Source organism: Polyodon spathula, chromosome 14 (assembly GCF_017654505.1).
Source record: "Polyodon spathula isolate WHYD16114869_AA chromosome 14, ASM1765450v1, whole genome shotgun sequence".
NCBI lineage: Eukaryota > Metazoa > Chordata > Actinopteri > Acipenseriformes > Polyodontidae > Polyodon > Polyodon spathula.
Window position 1 is genome coordinate 7304827 of NC_054547.1, and position 21020 is coordinate 7325846.

A 21020-nucleotide genomic window follows, 5' to 3' on the forward strand; every position below is an offset into this window, starting at 1 on the left:
GTAAACCTATTCTACTTCTGGTTGTGATTTAAAGATTGGCTTTGACGTATTAAAATCTGGATATGATTTAAAAAAAAAACCTATGCAGTGGGACGAAATACACTATTGACCATAAACCATGGCATAGGAAATTGGAAGTGAAAATGCTGCTTTGTGGGACAGTGCAAATGCGGTGCATTTCGAGTTTGGTTCATTTAGCCCTTTTCACTTTGGAGACAGATGTCTTTGTGCAGCTGTCTTATGAAAGTTGATATCATGCAAAATACAGATATGGCAAAGTATGCCATAAGCTTGCAGATTTACTGTGTTTTAGTGGCACTGTTAATATCTAGTAACACTTAAGTGTGGAGTTACAATGTAGTGTTTTTTTTAACGATATTTTAATAATTGCTGTAACTGCACATGTGCTGCATTTTACCATGTTATGAGGTTACTGTTTTTATAGCTAATTAGGAATTGTCATTCACTTCTACAAAGTATTTTGGGGTTTTATAACTAATCTGCAGGGTCATTTTTCAGCTGAATTGTGCATTGTCAAAAGCTGATACTTCAATAGTAGTCTTGCAACATCTAAAGTAATGATCACAAGAAATGTTCAGTGTCCGTTGTATATGGTTTTCTACACTGTATACAAAATAATTTTCCTAACCTACTTTCACACTTGTGTATTGATAACTAGCTGAATAATGTTACGTTAACATATTGAATTACATACTGCTTTGTAGTTTTTCATATACTTAATGAAAAACTGACATTGAAAAATGTGACATTTCGAAATCTAACATGAAATACTGTACTACTGTTATGGCTTCCAGTAGACTTTTGCAATATAATGGGGTTTTTTTTGTAACTTTTTGTGATTTGGTCTCTTGATTAGTTTATTACTGAGAAAGAAAATCAATTTGGTCAAAGAGGATATGTCTTTAATTTGAAGCAAGATAATTTGGTGTTCAGAAATAAATGTCGATAGGCGCCCTACTGTATGAGGGTCTTTCACTCCAAGAACGATGAAGACAATGGTGAAGTGTGATATGCACAGCAAAGCTGGCCAAAACACAGGACCTTGAAAGGTTTGCATTTCATATCCTTCTGTTGCCCTAGACTTTCTAATAATTCATCAGTTCAAATATCACAATTTGAAATGTTTGGAATTCCATCTGGAAACAATTCTATTATCTGATTTAAATAGTCCGTAATGAAAGTATTTTAAAATGTATCAAAAAAAAATAATAGTAATCATCGCAGCACAACATGAACAGCAACACATGTTAGAAGCACAGTGAAGGTTCAACTCAGATGCTCCTTTATTCGTAACAGATGGGCAGGACTGCTAAAAGAAATATCAGCTCTGCGTGGAAATTATATGTGTAAACTATTTAATCTGAATATTTAGGCAAAGCTGTATTTCATTTTATCCTTGATGAAGTACATGACAAACATGTTTCTCCTTAACTGTCCCATTTAATCATATGGATATAATTTCATCCATTTACGTTGTTGATCTCTTTAGTGTGGTAGCCATGGGGTGTTTGTAGCCAGAAAGATTAAATGCACATGTGGAAGGCTGGTCCCTTCTGCAGTCAGAGCATTGCTTTTCAAAGCCTCTACTTAAGGTAGCAGAAGTGATTGTGGTTTTCCTGAGAGGTCAGAGGATTGAGGCATACTGTAATGAACCCAACACACATAGATTGTATCTAAATTTAGGGGAATAATCATGCAGTATATGGCAGCAGCGTTGTTTTTGTAAGATAGCTGGGACATTATAGTTTCAATTCTGAATAGTATATTATATATATATATTATATATATTATATATATATATAATATATATATAGATATATATATGTTTCATGTACATTTGTGCTTACAGTAAATAGGTTAAATAAATACTTGCAGAATGATCAGTTTTTAAGTACTTGAGTCATTATAATGAATTAGTATTTCTAAACAGTAAGTAATCAAACTACTTAGCTTCTTTTAGTTTTAAAGAATTCTTAATAATATTATTTGTTTATTGCCCCAAAAATAAAGTTCAAATTAAAGGCAGTTTTCAGTAGTTACTTATAATTTGTAGTAATAAATAGTCATTTTCAAGTCAGGTAATAACTAGAAGAAAACAGTTAATAAGAAATTTTATTAAACGGGTTCCATAAGTCACCAATATTCAGCCACGACAGGATTGTGGTGCTCACTTAAGTGTGCACTCTCAATGTGAAAAAAAAAACACTAGCTTGGCACACTTATTGAGCAGTAACACTGAAGGGTTGTTTTATATAGACCCATCACGGATCCCATAACCAATCATCATATTTGGAACCTATATGTATTGGGGTGTTGATACATTTTAGTTTATTTCAACTATTTTTAATGCTTGATAATTCATTTTATTTAATAGTTTGTATTCTCTTTTTTAATATAAAACATTGCCCCTTTTCCCTCTGTTTGGAGATTGTACAATAGAAGCCCCTGAGTTGTAGAAATAGGACTGTGCTGGCCATTGCTAGCAAAGACAAAATAATACATTCAATTATAAATGTATAGTTTTGACAAATATTTCAACCAGAAGTCGTCTTCAGTATTTTCATGACTGGAAGACACTGAGAAAGACCTCAAGTCGAATAGTTTGTTTGTTTCTTTTCGTTATTTCTAAATTCAGCAAAAGTGCTTGTTTAACGGTTATAGATGACAAAACAAATGAAAAAGTAAATCCAGAAGTTATGACTAATTTAACTGTATTTAACACTCAAAGTGAAGTGTTTGTGAGTGGACTTCTCCATCATAAACAGTATCCCCTGAGGTATACAGAATTTACAATGCCTGCACTTACAGTTAAGCAGTTATTTTATATATTTACATAATATTATTCCAACAAAAAGCATATTGAAACAGGTTAGAAGACTTATTAAAAGATCAGACATAGGATTTCCTAATGATGGTATAAAATCATTTGGTATGAAATGTTGTTTTTTTTTGTGGGGGGGGGCTTTCCATCAGATGCTTGTCTGAGATGTCAGCAGCCAATATGACCCACACTTTCCTCTGTGCTCTTTAATAAAGGCCAGTTTGTTTGAATGATCGTGTGGCAGCGCAGGATATTAATGAGCTGTTTTAATGGTACACTGGTCCTATTTAACTACAGGACTGTGAACTACAGGACTCTTTTTTAACCAGAACTTCTATCCACGAAAAAAATCTGTCGCTGCTACAGCTTCTGGACCAGGCTGGCTGGCTTGTCTTTATCTATGGCCCCCACTGACTTGCTAGACTAGACCGTCAAATAAATGTTTACGAAAGCCATGGATCCAGTCAAAATTAACTTATTTCAATATACCATGAAAAGCTTTTAAAATAATATGATTTATTATGTATTATTCAATTTACTTTCAAAGATAATTACGAAGGCATGGAAAAAAACATAATTAAAGCAATCTGTGTAATTTAACTTGAAACTGTTTTTATTACTAATATCTCAGCAAAAAAGGAATAATTAAATAGTGCGTGCAAATAAATTCATACGTTTATCGTTAAAATACCTGACAGAGTGAAGCATTTCATACACTCAAGACATGTTCAGTGTATCCATAACCAGTTTCTTTTAATATTTATCTCTTTTAATAGGTATTAAATACAGAAAGTAATGGGGAGCTAGTGCCTATAGCTAGATTTACAGTGCCTGTGTTCTGGTTGCACAACGTGTAGCTGTGAACACATTGGCTTATAAACCTGCTGTGAAGCAAACTGACATGTCGTCCAGCAAAATATATTTGTTTAGTCTGTCGTGTGTTTTTGCCCACTGAAACCAAAGGCAAAATCTATTTATTTATTTGTGGGGGGTGGGGGGGGGGGCATATTTTCACCTAAAACTGCCCTTCAAAGCTATTCCACTAAACTGTTTGTTTATACACGGTTGCATGTTTAATGTTGTGCATGTGCATAAAATACAGAATCAACTTACTGGAATATAAATTGCTGTAACAATCCTATTTTTTTTTTTTTTACTTGGTAGTAAAGGCACGCTGGTTCTTGCTTATACAGCCTGGAATAATAAAAAAACAAAAAACAAAAAAATTAATTATAGATAGTTGTTTTATCCACTATGGATTAAAAGAAATGCTACTTTGAAAATGTGTTTTGAAAACCACCAACCTAATATATCATTAGGGAACTGCAGTAACTGCTTGTGTACTTTTAGGAAACCAAGTGTATAAGGGAAATTGGAAAACTACATGCACAGACCTCCTGTCAGCAACACATTTAGACTAATAGCAGGGTTTACATGATTAACACAGCTTGCCCAGTAGGGTCATATATTTTTTCGCTTGGCTTCATATTAAGTTTAAGGAAAATTATAAAACAGTAATTATGTAATTTATCTTAAAATACACACAATTAGGACTTATATTACATTTCTGTTTATTTGGATGAAATGTACATTTATTCCATGTTTGTATTTAACTGGGTGCATTTGTTGCTAATGTTTTTAATTCAGCATGGTAGCTAAGCTGCAGATCAGTATGGGACCATTCAAGTTTTGAAGTCATTCGAGTTACCTTGTTTTTAATCCCTTAACCTCCAAAAAATATAGAAAACGAGCCAGAGTTATTAGAAATAGGCAACTCCGCAGGTAAAATGATATACAGTGAATGAATTTGTTGCAGCGAAACACGTGAGAATTGTGATTCAGACAGAGGCAAAAAACAGAAGCCGACTCCAGTGACAGGGTTCACTGCAGAAGCTAAAAAGATCACTGGAATCTTTCAGCTGAATGCATCTCTCTCCTGATCCCATGATCAAGACACTGCAGAAGCTAAAAAGATCACCTGGAATCTTTCAGCTGAATGCATCTCTCTCCTGATCCCATGATCAAGACACTGCAGAAGCTGAAAAGATCACCTGGAATCTTTCAGCTGAATGCATCTCTCTCCTGATCCCATGATCAAGAGAAATGGAGGATCAAGATGGTGTAGCAGAAGTCATTGTACAATAAGGACTGTGTAAGTCCTTGCTGCACGACAGCAATCTGGTTACATTTGTAGTGATTTGAGCACAGAAAGGCCACCACCAACCTAACTACACTGCTGCTTGATTTGAGGATCACCAGCTACCCCATATTGTACACTTTTACAAACAAAAACTTGATTTGGTATGACATACACTACTCTTGTTACACCTAAGAATGATTTTACTTGCTGATTTATATGCTGGAAAGAAATAAAAGCAGGAAGTGAATGTACTTCCAGTGTTCATTGTTATAGCAGCTCTGTTTATTCTGCCAGAAATGGTTTTAATAAGTCGATCAGTGAATAGATAAGTAAATACAGATATGTCATGTTACGGTTTGATTTCTTAGGTCTTCTGTATATCACAGTTAGTTTTAGCTATTTTAAATAATGAGTGGATCATGCCTAAAAGGGAACTTCATCCCATTCTTCCACCTTGATGCCCGTTCGTTTCTTATATATAACTGTATACTTGTGACCTTTGTTACATTCCTCTTTGGGTTAATGCGTTTTATATCAATGTAAAACATGTATGAATATGGAAGGAAAATGACACTTCAGTACATTTGCCTCTGTTGCACATCACATACTTTCAATGTTTTCTTTTTCACCTTAACCCTTGGACACAATTATCCTTTGACTGCAAAATCACTTTGTGGGTTTCACATTTCGGGCTTGCTGTTTATTACCTTTTAATTCTGTTTCACGCAGAGAATTATCAGCATAACATTGATTTGAGTTGTATTTCCTATAGTAAAGTCAGGTACAATGTGGTCTTACTACCTCCATCCCATCATTCATTAAGGGTTTAGTTAGGGGTTATTTTATAGTTTCATAGTATATCATTCTAATAGTACTGAGTTTTACTAAGTTTGTGATCTCTCTATCATTGTATTGCATGCTAAGTGAGTATGTATAGGCTTTTTTTATAGTGTCAGGCTGCTTATTTGCATAAATCCCCACACCACAAGTTGAGCAATACATCTTAAAAAATGGCATTTCAGGAATTGCTTTGAAACTTTAGATGTTTTAAATATGATTTAAAACATCTTCGGTCATCCCCCAGTTTTTTTTTTTTTTTTTTTTTAGTTTTCTAGGAGTTGATATAGCAAATTTACAACAAAATGAAGCTAATTCAGTTTCTGCCAGTCCACACCACCCTGTCACTGGCGTTAGTTTAAATTAATGGAGCAGAATCTGTCTTTTGCCCATGACTGAGTACAGCTGTTGAGCGTCTGATGATTTATGATAGGACTAACATTGGTTTACACTGCGTTCATTGTGACTGCAGCAGCTTTATTGAATATTCCTCTTCACTAATATTTCTTTTTTATTTTAATTGCAGTTTGAAGGATGTAACAAGGCATTTTCTCGACTCGAAAACCTTAAGATCCACCTGCGGAGCCATACGGGAGAGAAGCCCTACCTGTGCCAGCACCCAGGCTGCCAGAAAGCTTTCAGCAACTCGAGCGACCGGGCAAAGCACCAACGCACACACCTGGACACTGTAAGCACATGGAAACTTAGCTCACAGTCTTGTAAAGCCACTTCTGAAGTGTGCGCTTGTTTAGGTACTTGTTAATTGTGTCCTTTGCAAGTTAATCACATAGGCCAGACTTACCGCGAAACAGTTTTAAAGCTGCTTTGTACGGTTTTCCAAGATTGATGAGGCACTAAGATATTTTAAGTGTCTCTATTTACACACCCGTAATGACAAAGCAGCCACACTAAAAGCAGATATACACATGTAAAGTCATGTTATACATCTATAAACTGTCATTTTGTAATTACACATCTAGTTGAAAAAGAACTACTCCACTATATGCTACTTAAATAAGCAGCCTTACCAAGTGTTCAACACCTTTTATTTCAATAGGCCCTATTCACAAGGGTTAAACTCATTGGTAATTAAAGACAGATTTGATTAACTTGAACTTAAATTGAATGTGATATTCAGGAAACATGAATAGACTGTTTTTGGTTTCTTAATAAACAGTGTAGAAAAGTTTGATAATTCTAATCAACATAGACGCCCTGAAGCAGCAGATGGAGAAGTCATACAAACTGCAGCAGTTGTTCAATAGTGTTTCATCCTTCTGAACAGCTCTAAGAAGCAGGCAACCACAATTATGTATTATCTATTAACATCATTTTATTATACATGAACAAATAGTTGCTGTGCCATTGATATCCTATAAATACCTCCATTGTTTGTTTACAAACACGTGCTTCCTGAAAAAGCATGAACCGCTGGCTGTTTTTTTTGAGAGAGAGAGAGAGAGAGAGAGAGAGAGTGTGTGTGTGTATATGTATATATATATTGTATACATTTAAAAAACAAATATTTACTCATACTCCCAAATTGTTTACAAAAAGTAAAGGTGATTACCCAGGGATGGAAATAAGACTCCTACTGCATAGCAGTTTCACCCATTCCAGGTTTTAATACAAGCTTGATTAGCCAAAGTGTATAGGCAACAAGGTTAGAGGCTTCACTGGAGATCCTGCAGCTTTTCTAGTTCTTTTTTCTGAGCTGTATTAGATTGATCTGAAAAGCAACCTATCTGCTGTGCTGTCTCTCTTGCAAAGCAACGGCTGTCAGAAGATTCTGAGCTATATTAGAGGGATCTAAAGAACAGCAGATTTTAATACCACCAAGGTTATCAAAATCAAACCTCTACCACTGCATGCAAGTCTCTTTAGAGTAGCAGTGCTATTCTGGGATATTTCAATCCGCTATTGTGTAAATCCGTTACGTAGACCCAAATGAATGTACAGCCGGCTGTAAAGATGCGTGTAAAAATAAAATATGGCAATACGGTTATTTGAAACAACCAAACTGCCAATTTATAAAGAAATCAATCACTAAGTCACTCAAGCAGCAGGCATTTGCCTTGTTTTTTGTTCCACATCTTGGTTACAAGTAACAGTATGCTAGCTGAGAAAAGACTGTGGTCTGGTTGATCACATTTCAGTTCTAGGCTTTATGATAGCAATACTGACACCTGTGGATCTGAGACCTCTTTTACCCCTATTTTGCTGAATGTTCATGGGGCAGAACCCTTTGGCTTTAATGTTATTTATTTTTTACACAGCAAAACTTTTTTTTTCTTCTATTTGAGACAGCCCAGCATTAAGGAATGCATAATGTACTTTATGCTAAGAAAAACAAACAAGTCGAAGAAGTTAGTCAGTCACTTTTTCCAAACCCAAGAACTGCTAGAATAACAATGTCTTTATTTACAGAGAAGTCAAAATGAGGAATTCAAGCCTATTAAAGCTGCAGTATCCACTTTCACTTTAATGACCACTAGTTTGAAAAAAAAAAAAAAAAAAAAAATCATCATTTTAGTGCTACCAGCTTTATTGTGTTGTTGAGTATTACTTGAATTCCAAACTCTAGTGTTTATTCTAATTAAGATTTCTCACCACGGCTCATTTTTGAGGATTGTCTTGAAGACTGTTTCATACAGAAGTAGAATCCTGCACTGGGTTGCTATAGTAAACAGGCAATGTAACGACCAGGTCATACAGAACTTTGTCCTGACTGGCTGAGCTGCTCTTCTAACACACCTGGTGGAATCTTCATTTAGAGGCAGGAGCTTGAGAGTTCAAATCTGCTTGAAGTCGTTCACAGATCAATACTGTACAATTGAGTTACCTACTTCTTGAACAATTATTATAATGAGATGCACAGTACATATTCCTACAGAGTTAATCTATCTCTTTCTTTTCTTGTTCTCTTCTGCCTCTGAATGTTCAGCTGCAAGGTATAGTATTAGCTTTCGCTGTCTTTTAAAATCCTATTAAAGCTTTTACTAATTAAGGATAACTTAAGCAGTAGAGCCCTGATCTGAAGACATTCCCTTCTGGTGGTTGACTGTGTTTGTTTGAGATTAGAAACTTGTAAACAATGTCTTTTTTTATTATTTCAAACATTTGAAATTGCATATATATTTTTTTCCTTTTTTTATCGTTTTGCTTTCCTCCCATTTCACTTTGTTTTTGTTTTGTTTAAAGCTATCTGAATGTTCTGAGGATATCTGCGTTGTGGTATTGCCTTGCAGTAAGATTTCCTGATTGGTAGATGAAAGTTCCGTGTGTTATTGCCTTGCATTAGGACTTCTTGATTGGTAGATGAAACTTCTGTGGTTTCTAATATATATTCTTAAACTCCGTAAAACTGTCTTATGAAAAGAAGTAGATTTGACACATTGAATGAGCCATTTTGTTAAATAATTTGCACCTGGTAAATGACATGCTACTAATGTAAAGCTCAAGTCATGTTATAAAGCACTTATTGGGGTTCTTATAAATTCCTTAGTTCTTCTAACACTGTATTGCTATAGCCTGTTCTTGTCTATTATTATTATTATTATTATTATTATTATAGTGTAGTGTTGTTCATGTCATCAAATATAATGCTTGTATAAATGCATTGCATATATACCAGAACACTAAACTAAATTTGTTGCCAAAAAGGCTTGAGAGCAGGAAAATGTTTAGTTTTACTTTTAAGTGAACCCTTACATTTATCCCCAAGCTTTTGTCTCACATTAACACATCTCACATTAGCCCTGTGTTGCTTGTGCATTATAAGAGATCTATTGGTTAAGCGCACAATTATTTGCAGCTTGAGTCAAGAAGCAGATGTAGTAACTGCTCTTAGCTTTGGGAAGCACTCCAGGAGTGCTGTCACTAACATTATGTACAGCTGGGCCATCAACAGCAACCCTAGAGGAAAGACACCTGTCACTGTGTGAACCCCCCCCCCCCCCCCCCCCCCATGTGCTCTTTCATTTGTAATGTAGTCCCTACCTATAAGATATCAAAGGAGTTCACAGTACTACAGTGTATACAGAAAAGTGAGAAGCTATGGGAATTATTCTTATATATTTCTCTTTTTTATTTTTTAAACATGTGTACAGAAACCATATGCTTGTCAGATCCTAGGCTGCACCAAACGCTACACAGATCCGAGCTCTCTCCGAAAACACGTGAAGGCTCACTCTGCCAAAGACCAGCAGGTGCGGAACAAGGTAAGACATCTGTCAAATCTGTGGCAGCCTGCAAAGCTGTTTATATGTTTTACTTCTAAATACTGCATTGTGGTGTAAAGAAGAGGTGTATGTGGAGTTAAGTGGTAGGATGTCGGCAGGGTAGTTGGCTGTAGGTTTGTTTTATTGCAGGCCAGTCACACTGACTTTGACAATATCTTGGCACAAGCCGAATAACTCTTTCTCTTCATTACACGTAACTTGCAAGCATCGTAAAAGAATCCTGCTACGACTGGGTAACAATGAAAGGATTGTTGGAATAAATTGTAAAGGACATCAAAGTCCTCATTCTGCCCTGTCACATAATGGCACTATGAGTTGCTGTGGATAGCTAGCTCAGCGTTGTAATGTAGACCAGTCCTATGTGGTCTATAGAGTCCAAAGGCTTTGACTTGAAGTTAACGGTGTGGAGCTGGCTTAGTAGCTAGACTCCTGGGTGAAAGGAAACACCTTCCGTTCACTCCAGACTTGAAACAAAAACATGATAACACAACAGCGATAAACACAAATGACCTCAGGAAAATGTACAGTAATGTGCCTTCAGTGTTAGATAAAGGCAAACGTTGTATATTTACAGCATGCTTGTGGTTCTTTAAGCTGGTGCTAATTTTAAATAGTAACATCTGTAGGTAATTGGCACACATGCCCATATTCATACAACACTCATTTCATGATTATTTTAACAAGGCTTTAATCTGATGGCAGATTGATTTACAGTCATGTAAATACCTTATTTTAACATTGCACTGCAGCGTCATTGCTGTTTGGAATAGCAGCATGGTGCAATCAGTTTTGCTATGCGAGCGCAGCAATTCGCAAATGACAAATGCTTGGCTGAAGCTGCTGAATTTTAAATTGAAAATTGAGGAAGGTTGGTTTTGTTAATCCCCATTTCCTCATGTTTTTAATAAAATTGGTGCCTGTGGTTCACAATCATGCCTCTCATAAAGTAAACCCCTCCGAAGTATAAAGGCTAAATGTCACAATGAATTGTTACATTTTTATTAAAGAATTTTGTTGGTTCCGGTCCAGTCTACACAACTGTTGCTTTTTCCTTTTCTGACTTATTAGAAAAAACGTCATTGTACATGAATGTCATGGAAAGCCAATACCGCAGTTACATAAATCCCTAATCCAGAAACAGGAGGCAACTGCCTGCCCTATAAAAACATTAGAATTGAAAATAGTGTAGAACAGTAAAAAAATAAACTGGCTGGGCCATACAGTCTATTTTCTCAAGTCGTTCTCAAGCAAAAAGCAGGTTGGGCTGTGGGGCAATTAGACAGACTTCCCTAATGTGATAATTTCTATGACCCGTGCAAGGTGACTAGTGTTAAACAATTGATTGTTTTTACACCGAAGACCTATGCAAAGCCAGCTTTACTGGAAACAGAGCTTGAGTCTAAATGCTGCAGCTTTACAATGCTTTTCCTTCCCTTTTTACCATACCATGATTTCACTATGTTTTTTTCTGCCCTTTGCTGTACTTTTACAATGCTATACTGCAGTAAACTTTTATAAAAGTCTCATTAAGGGTTAGACACACGCGTGACCTTCGTCTTTGTAACCAGATTTCTAAAAAATGTAGAGCGCAGGGTAGTGGAGATCAGGAGATTTATTCCTAAAATGTTCAAGCTGATAACTCATAAATTCACTTCTAAGTATAGCATAGTATGACTGTATAATACAGTTGAAGCTGTAATCCTGTAATGGAACCTCACATTTATCCCATTTATTTCCCTCCTGTTTGTTACTGGCAAAGAGTACAACTGCTAATCATTTTGATTGACGGTTGTGAGGTTCACCAGTGAAAAGGGATGGTTTTTATAAAGGAGAAACCCCTTATCCAAACCCCTTATGATATCTTTACTAGATTTGGATTTAAAAAAAATAATAACACATTATCATGATAGCATGATCTCAGCACGCACATTTCCAAGAATTATACTCCTTTCACCACAAAGACTTCCATCAGAATCCCTCTTTCATGTGTCACTCAAACTCACTGGATTTTTCAACCTCTCTTGTGGTTGCTAGTCAGCCGTGCTCTAGGGCAATTAAAAGAGAAAAGTCTAGAAAAGTAAAGTAGATCACACTTCTCATTGGTGGGATGTGGGTGATGTTTCGGGAGTGTGGTGAGGTACTGATGTAGTGGTGAAGGCTGGACATCAATTAACATTTTCGGAGTGCCATAACGCCTGTGTCAACGGGAATGGGCAGACATGTTCTAAATGGTTTATTTGAACCAACCCTACCTCCATCCAGACCCTATTGTATCTAATTCTGCTCCCGTAGGATCAGAATTGTACCCATGTGTTACACCAAGTTATAGAAGGCACCATCTTTTTTTAAAAGCACGGTTATGTCACTGATTTGAGTAGCTCTATGGATAATCTGATCATGCCCATTCACCAAGTGACCGAGTATGGCATGTGGGCCCATCTACTCTGTGGATGTTTCTACAGAATTAGTCACAGATGAGCAGGAAGCCCAAAATAAGCTGTTCCAAGGGTCTTAAAACAGAGTCTTAAGACAGAAAACACACGATACAAGGAACAATGTAAACATTCAGATAAATGAACAAATAAAAAAACAGCCGCAGTCCATCATTACTGTAGCACTGGTGTTCATTATGTGCCTAAAGAGCGGCACAAAGTCTTAAGATTGCAATATGATTACACTCATGAATAAAGGCTAAGACTGGAAGGGAAAGCCCATCATCAACCCACACGCTCCACGTCAGTCTGTAACCAAAACATTATGCCAGACCAACATCCTGCTTTCATCAATTAAATCGTACATTGCAAACCTAAAAAATGTATGTAAATGCTTTTTCCTCCTTACTACTCTACTGTACCTGCTGATTCTAGTTCGATTATTCAAACTGTGCCTGGGATTTTAAACAGATGTTTAATGATTACCGCTATGGCCAAAATTTTGCATCCCCTTATAGTAATAATGTTACGTTAACATATTGAATACATAATGTTCGACAATTGGTAATAAGAAGCATCTACAGCATATAGGTGCTACTAGCACAGTGGTCCTTGAAACCCCCAAAACCCACGCCCCCAACCAACATACATGCGATACAGAATAACTCCACTACTGATGCAGCATTGAGGGAACTAATCCCATTAGAATATACTTCTTTGTGCTTTCCATCTTTTATTGTGGACCGTTGGATCAATCTTCATTTTGTAATGTAATTGCAAGGATGCACATACATTATGGATGTGTGGACAGAACACTTTGAAGTCCACTGTACTAGTCCTACAGAAGTGGTTTACACCGCACCAATGTAATCTGTTACTGCTGGTGCTAGTTTACTGTTCATTGATAATTTGTATTTTCTAACCCATTATGAAAGCCGCAGCTGCTGAGACCAGATTGTTAGATCCTCCCACTCTATATCAGTTACTCTGAAGTCCCATCTCCTTCAATGTAACAGACAGTGGTGGCTTCTGAGACCACACAATATAATGAATTGATCCTTCCCGTCTGCCTGTCTGCTTGTCCATCATCACTCACTTAACCTGTTGCACAGCCCCCTCTTACTTTAGACCCCGTCTATTTCCATTACCTCCTAGCATCAGGGATTGCTTGTTTCCGGTACTACACACTGGTCCCATTTAAACCACTGTAGCAAATGTATGTCCAGCAATCTAATGCTAATATTGTCTATATCAGTGGTTTTCAACATTCTCATTCAAGTACCAGTGTTTATAACAGGGATGACCAGGTGTACCAGTAACTATACAATCTTAAACTGCTGTTCTAAAACCAAGACCTACCCCATTACAGCCAGGTTTGTTGTGTCTGTACTCGCTTGTTTGTTGCCTCATTCTGCTGAATGGTTCATCTGTGCAGCTGATGACTGCAATGAACTCAGCATGTTTATATGTTTAATATTTTGCAAGTGTTGTGTGTGGAATTGGTGACCGCACCTTTAATTGAGTCCAGTTGTAATATGGAGACAGCATGCTGCAGCTCTCATACTCAAGTGAAGTCCTGATCTGACATCTGACGTTTATTCATCAGTAAAAACAAGTTTAAATTGCATTGAGTTTGTTCTGCTATATTTACGATATTAAATACACCACAGCAAGCACATTGTCATATATTAGTAAATGCTGGGTTTTTTTTTGTTTGTTTTGTTTATTGCAATCAAGTAAGCTGCAGTACATAGAACACAGTCCCAAGTATTTCTGTGTGTTCTGATGTCACATTTTTTAAATGGTCAGTTTGAGTAATAAACTTTGTTTTCCCTACAACAGCTGACCCTGCTTTAGTACAAAACTCATGCCACATACCGTTTTACATAATGGTAATGGTGCTCTTAGATTAATGTGCCTGCTTCTTTGGTTGAAGAGGTATTATCAGGTCATAATCTAACTATGGAATCTTGTGCAATTAATCTTACACTCCTGACGGTAAACAATTTAACTAAATCTATTGTACCTGATATGCAAAACGCAACAGATGAAAAAAATCCATTCATGTTGACTCGAAACTTTCTGCTGGTGTTCATATACTTGTACAAGCATTTTTATTCGATCAAATGGTATGCATGGTATTTTTTTCGATTTATGATGTTTGTACTTCAGTAGCTGCCAAGAAGCTGCCCAAGGAAATAGGGACTACCCAACAGATCAGGACATGAACCTTCATGTGTGAGCTTTAAATGAACTAGTTACCATCATGACAAAATTCAAAGCACTAGGAATAAAACCTCCTGCATTCGGGGTCTTAGGATTCGTCCATTTTGTCATAACAGTGTTTGATATTGGAAAAAAACCTGGGGTGATTTACCTCAAATCAAGAGAAAGCATCTTCATTATACACAATTATATTCCCTGATACTTTAGTAAAGTAGAATGCTACAATTTAAGTTTTTAAAACCTGTTTTTTACCCCCCTCCCCTTTTCTGAAATGACAGGTGCGCCCTTGCAACAACCTGGACCAAGATCTCCTCAATGAATGTCTGGCTGTCCAAAATCTCCAAACAGCCACTTCTGCACAGCACCTGAATGGAAAAGGTGGGAGATCATCTGAGCTCAGCCATGACATGTTTACAGGTAAGGAGCCGTTTGATGGGCAGTGATTAAGCTTGTGGTGTTCGGTGATGTCACGGTACTTGGCACAATCAAAACACAAAGCATTAACGCTAATAAAGACTGTAAGCCACTTCTGGTCACAAAGAGTGTCTAATGTCTAGAAGAAAAAATTGTCGCTACCAGGTATACATTCACTGTGAGGATTCTGTTCTTTTAGCAAACTTAAGGTTCTTAAATTCATTACAATGTTCCATGTTGGTTTATATATCAGATTATCCATAGAGCTTTTCAAAGAAGCCACAACATTAATTTGCAGAAAAGTTGGCCTTGGGGAGTTGTTACTGTGGCCTTTGTTTACCGATTCCACAGTTGTGTTGTATTGTGAATTGAAGATGGTCAGGCCAATAATCCATCACCACCAAAATAAAATTATGCCGTGTTATTTTGAAATAACACGCAAAGTTTATTTTAAACTGCTAAAAACAGCTGCGGCTCTTATTCAAGGCTGGCACAGTAATTGCTGCGGTTTTTGAAAGGTGACATTTTTTTATTGAGGTATCTGAAGGAGGTGTATATTGAAGTTTATTTCTGTGGATACAACATGATCAGTATGGCAAAGTCCTACAACTTACCTTTTAAACTGAAAGCTGTTGAGCTCGCAGATCAGAAAGACCTGCTGGTGAGAACTTGGGAGCCGACAAGCATCGTGTTAGGGAAGGTAGAAAGCAAGTACCTCAGCTACAAGAAGAGCAGACATCTTCACAGGATAAAAAAAAGGAATAGCAGAATGAGCACTGGAGTTCCTCCTTCATACCAGCACTCCTGATGGCGACAAAAATGAAGATGGTTTAAGTGTTCACTCAAACAAGGAAAATAACGATAGAGAAGTTGTGTTTGACAAGATGAGGACACATATCAGTATCGATACACGGTGCTCTGTACCAATGTCTTTTTTTGGTTTGGGTTCCAAAAACTTTACAGTAGAATACTGGTATGCTCCAGTGTGTAATTGTATTATTTTAAGTACAATGCTGCTTCTTCAGCCAACATACAAGTTATTCAAGTTTATTCAATTTAATTTTGTTTCTGTATGTAATGTATTGCCATACTGTGGTTTTTTTATGCGTTTTCTTCATTAAGTTTGCATTTATTTGAGTTGAGGTATGGAAACAAATTAACATTTATTCGAGGGTGGCATCTATTACAAATGCGATATCCGAGCGCAGCGCTTATTGAAGGGTGGCAGCAATTCAAAGTAATGCGGTATTTAGAAAGATTCCATCCCCTTGTGTGCCACTTCAAAGCTGCTTTGTGCTCCAGGCAATGGAAGAAGCGGTAGGAAGGAAGACTGGAGGACATGAAGATTAATAATATGCAGTGTGGCTGTGTCCTGCTCTTTTTAACGCCACAGTGCTCAACGTTGCACAATGACAAACCTCAATTATGGAGGAGTGGGCCCACATGCAGGGCACCCTCTCTGGGTAGTATGGCCTCAGTTTGGAGCCTGCCTGTCTACTGACATTTTTTTTATTCCCAAAATTTTGGGAAACTTTTACATGAGAAGGCACAAGGGAAAAGCATCTAGGATTCTGCTTGATGTTGTAAGAATTTCTAAAATCATGTCAAATGGTTGAGTATGAAGGTTTTGTTTGCACATGTGGGGAAATGTTTTGAGTGGCTCTTCAAGCCTACATTTGCTGTATCAGCTGCCAAATTAAAGGCAAAGGAGGCTGCTTCAAGCCTGGGTTAAGCAATGTGAAATTTAACAGCCCTTAGAAAAGAAGTAGCATGTCAAGTAAAACCTCAAAAGGGGACCTCTATTTATCAGTAACACAACTGCTCCATCTTAGTTACAGTATCCACCCAGACTACAGTTAGGCAATAATTCCAGACATTCTCAGTCATGAATATGGCCCTGTCACTAAAAAAGCTACACCCAAAATAGCACTTCTATTGACAACCTGACTTTGTTTATTAAATGTAATAAAAATGATTTGCTTCACACAGAATATAACGTGTGTGTTCTGTGTGGTGCAGCTACAGCATTTGAACCATCAACCATTATCATTTGAACTCAGGTCTGGGTTCAGCTTTCAAAACCACAGGCCACATCCAAATGTTTGGAGTAATGATGTGTATTAGATTAACCCCCAGGGGAGCTGGCAGCTCATTGGATTGGCAAAGTGGTACAGAGCCTCTCCCCTTGGTTTTAGATCAGGTTTCCTGTAGCTCTGCGGTACCCAGTCCTTGTCTTCCTGGGTCCAGTAATAGTCCAGGTTTGTGTTTCAGCACAGGCCCAAGGTTGCATCAGCTACACTGTATTGTAGTCTAAAAATCAGTGCAGATTTACTTGGGTTAGGAAATAAAAGTCCACAGTGATTACAAATGACAATAGGATGTAAGGACACCATGGGCGCCCAGGTGGAAGATGTTTGAACTGTTCTGGGGGGGATACAGTACTTGTTTATTCCTCAGTGCTACAACAAAGAGATAGGGGATGGGAATTTGCTGCAAAATATGTTCTTCATACAGTCTGTCATTCAGGGTAGCCTGGGATTCTGAGTCACCTTCCAACTAAGACCATGCTACAGTCGTCTATCAATGTTTATTGCCATTCACATAACACTTGAATCATTTCTATATGTATTGTTGGTGTAAGCTTTAGCTGAAGCAAAACACATGGGAGGTTGGTGTTCTCTGGGATTCTACTGCATGCTGAAATCAGTACTGTCGTTCTCATAGCGCCATCAGCACATTTCATACCATTCATCTCAACAGTGCACTCATTCAATTTTTCTTAAAGGAAAAAAAAAGAAATGTCTTGGGTCAAAACATCTTGCATTTAAAACAGGTTACACGATGCCTTTAAACAATTAGAGCATGATGTAAACAATGTAAATTGTGTTCAGAACCAACATTTGTAAACATCATGATTAGATAAATGCATGGTTTGTTGGAACAATAAAAGTATATTGCCATGATAATTATATGATTTGGTGAAACAGTAAACAAAATTAAGACTAGAATTCCCTTGGTTAATTTAGTGAGTTTGCAAATTAACTGTTTGCCCTCTAGGTATGTACGCTGGCTCCAGTGCCCACCACAATGGACAGACATCTGGGCTTCTTCCACCCACTCAAGATCTATCGTCTCGGCACCAGTCTCTCGAAGGCAATATCAACAGCCCACACAATCATCTGTCACCTTTGTCTGCAGTGGAAAACACAAGGGAAGGGTATGTATTATGCACTGAGTGAACATAAAAAAAAATTGAAACACTTTAATTTTAGTAAATAAAATAAATTGCAAAAACTGAACAGATGTTTTTATAAACCTTTAAATTAGACACCTTTGTATAATTGAAAATGTTAGAAATGCAGTTTCTTGGTCATCCAGCAAGAAAGAAGTGCACACCACTTATTATTCCCATTCATAAAATAACTGAACAGGAATCACTTTGAGTAAAAGCAGTACAATGTGCACAAAAACATAACTTAAATCCTATTTCTGAACACTGTAACTAAAACGTCCAACCGTTACCTGTCACCCTGAACTGCCATGTCAAGTACAAAAGTTAGTATACACATGTTTCTACAAAAGAAAACCATTCAGCACCTCAAAGTTGATCCCACGGTACAAACACATTCAAACTTCTGTAGCTGCCTTTTTTGTTCTTTACACTTTGCAAAACTTGTTTTTTGGTAGCAGATTCATCATATTGTAATTTTATAAAATAATGAACACACTTTTTACATCTGCCAGCCGGGCGATCACATGACCATAACACTGCCCTGTTATCAGAGCTCTCGCTTTACATCCCGCCTACAGGTAAGCAATCTGTTAGCTCTGATTTGTGAATTTCTGCTTTGATTGACAGTCCACCAAGACTCCCTTGCTACAGTTTATTTTTCTACAGTTACAGCTGCCGCCAGCGCCTGCTTCTCGCTAGTAATAGAAAAAAATACATAGAATGTCATTGCTCCCAGTTTGGGAACCCCTGTATTAAGTTACTATGAATACTAAACAAAACATTATATATTTGTGTTTGTGTGTGTGTGTGTGCGCATGTGCGTGCGTGTGTATCTGTATATACAGAGTATGTGCGTGCTGCCTCAATGAATACCTGGTCATGCTCTCTAGGGGTGCAGTTTCGTGAACCCCTTGGGTTATCAGGGTGAAACACAGCTCCAAAAACTCAGTTTTAAAAATATTCCATGTGGACAGATAATATGGTAGCATTAAGACAGGACAAAATGGTGCTTAGGCTTCGCTTCCCCACCCACAGCTAGCCAACTAAATCAAAAGAGTGTTTCCGTGCTTCCCCCCCCACACACTTGGCCAACCTCGGATATTTTTGCCGTGCGACAGAGGTCACTGGGGGATTGTGGGATCATAGTGTGCTTTGTTTTAATGAAACTGGCAGTAACAAAAAAGGAAAAAAAAGACAAATTAATTTGGTTAAGGAGAACACAGCCAAACAAACAAAAAAAGTGGCAGGTTTTGTCATTGTGTTTCTTCACGAATAAAAGAAAAAAAAAAAACATGGACTTCAGATTTTTGTCTCGTGTGCCGAAGCAGTGTGAACATTGTTCAACTGAACAAAGTTCTCTACTTTCGGTGATTTACAGTAAAGCTAAGAAAAACAATGAAGAAAATACCATATGCATGCTTTACCTGTAGCGATTTCCCTGTCGGTTTCTTGTCCACATGAACCTCCTGGCTATGTGATGACACACTTCCTTTGTAGCCAGTTTGGCTACATAGAGTTCAAGATACAAATCCTGTCCAGATAGCCGCTTGGGCGAGCCGTGGAAACACCCTGTTTTGTTGCCGTGGGCAGCCATAGCCGGAAGCGCCAGGCAGTGGAAACGGGACATTAGAGAAAATAGGTCCCTGGACTCGGGGCATAAAGTCTGGACTCTCTGCCACCCTGGAACTACTGTGTGACTGTGTACACACTGATATAATACAATACACACCGTGAAATAGTAACAAAACAAGAAAACGGAGAGTAGGCTTCAACCTGGTGTTTGGTCTCCCTGTCATTCAGCACATACTTTCAGCACTCACTTTGTTTTTGAATTTCTAAATGGAGACTAAAAGTTTATAATAAAAATTAAAAAAAGGTGATGACAACACTAGTTCCAGTGAATTGCAGTATTTATATTTGTGAATTACATTAAAATGATGTCTCTGTGAAGATGAGGAAGAGAAGAAAAAAGTCTGTTTCATTGGGTAATCAGACAAATCTATCCTGTCGGGACATACAGCAGGCTGGGTACCACATGTCTAGTTTACATGTGCCTGAAGATCCAGCATTTGATTAAAATGTTTAAAGACTGTGGTATACTATACTCTGCCAAAGTCAATATCAGTGCAGCGCTTGTTTCTCCCCCAAATGGTTTAGCAAGACATTTAAACATTTACAAAATTATCTAAACTTGAATTTGAACCAACAGGATCTGACCTCATTACTAAATGTGTTTAGCCTGGCTAAAATGAGGCATTTGTAGTCATTTTACTTATTAAATACTAGTGTCATTTCTGGAGCTAATATTAAAATATGCCAGATAAAATCTACTTTAAATCCCAGCTAGGAAAAGCAGGATGATTTTGAAACAGGTTTTGTAAAAGCGTTTTATGTGTAGTAGCTTGCATATCTAGCAGACATGGTGGCTTTGTGAATACTTATTATGTTCTTAACGAATTTAGTTATATTCCCCAAAAGAAGAATTTAGTTTGTAGAAGTAGCTGTTGATTTCTGTGCACTAGACAGCCCTCTTTGTAAAATACAATAAGATTATGCAGTACTGGAATCTTCAGGAGAAGGACTGAAAGGGACTTGTTTATAATTACCAAAACAATTTTCAATTCAACATATTTGGGCTTCAAAAACCAAACTCATT

At 37.2% G+C, this 21020-nt stretch overlaps 1 protein-coding gene across 1 annotated transcript in view; it reads left to right on the top strand.

The window, feature by feature from the left end:
• LOC121326542 (zinc finger protein GLIS1-like) overlaps positions 1-21020 on the top strand; it is an 83243-nt gene that overhangs the window by 50939 nt on the left and 11284 nt on the right. The window contains exons 5-8 of the mRNA XM_041269879.1: positions 6346-6507; positions 9929-10039; positions 14997-15135; positions 18190-18349. Of these exons, the coding sequence (XP_041125813.1) occupies positions 6346-6507; positions 9929-10039; positions 14997-15135; positions 18190-18349 (572 nt within the window). The remainder of the gene's footprint in view (positions 1-6345; positions 6508-9928; positions 10040-14996; positions 15136-18189; positions 18350-21020) is intronic.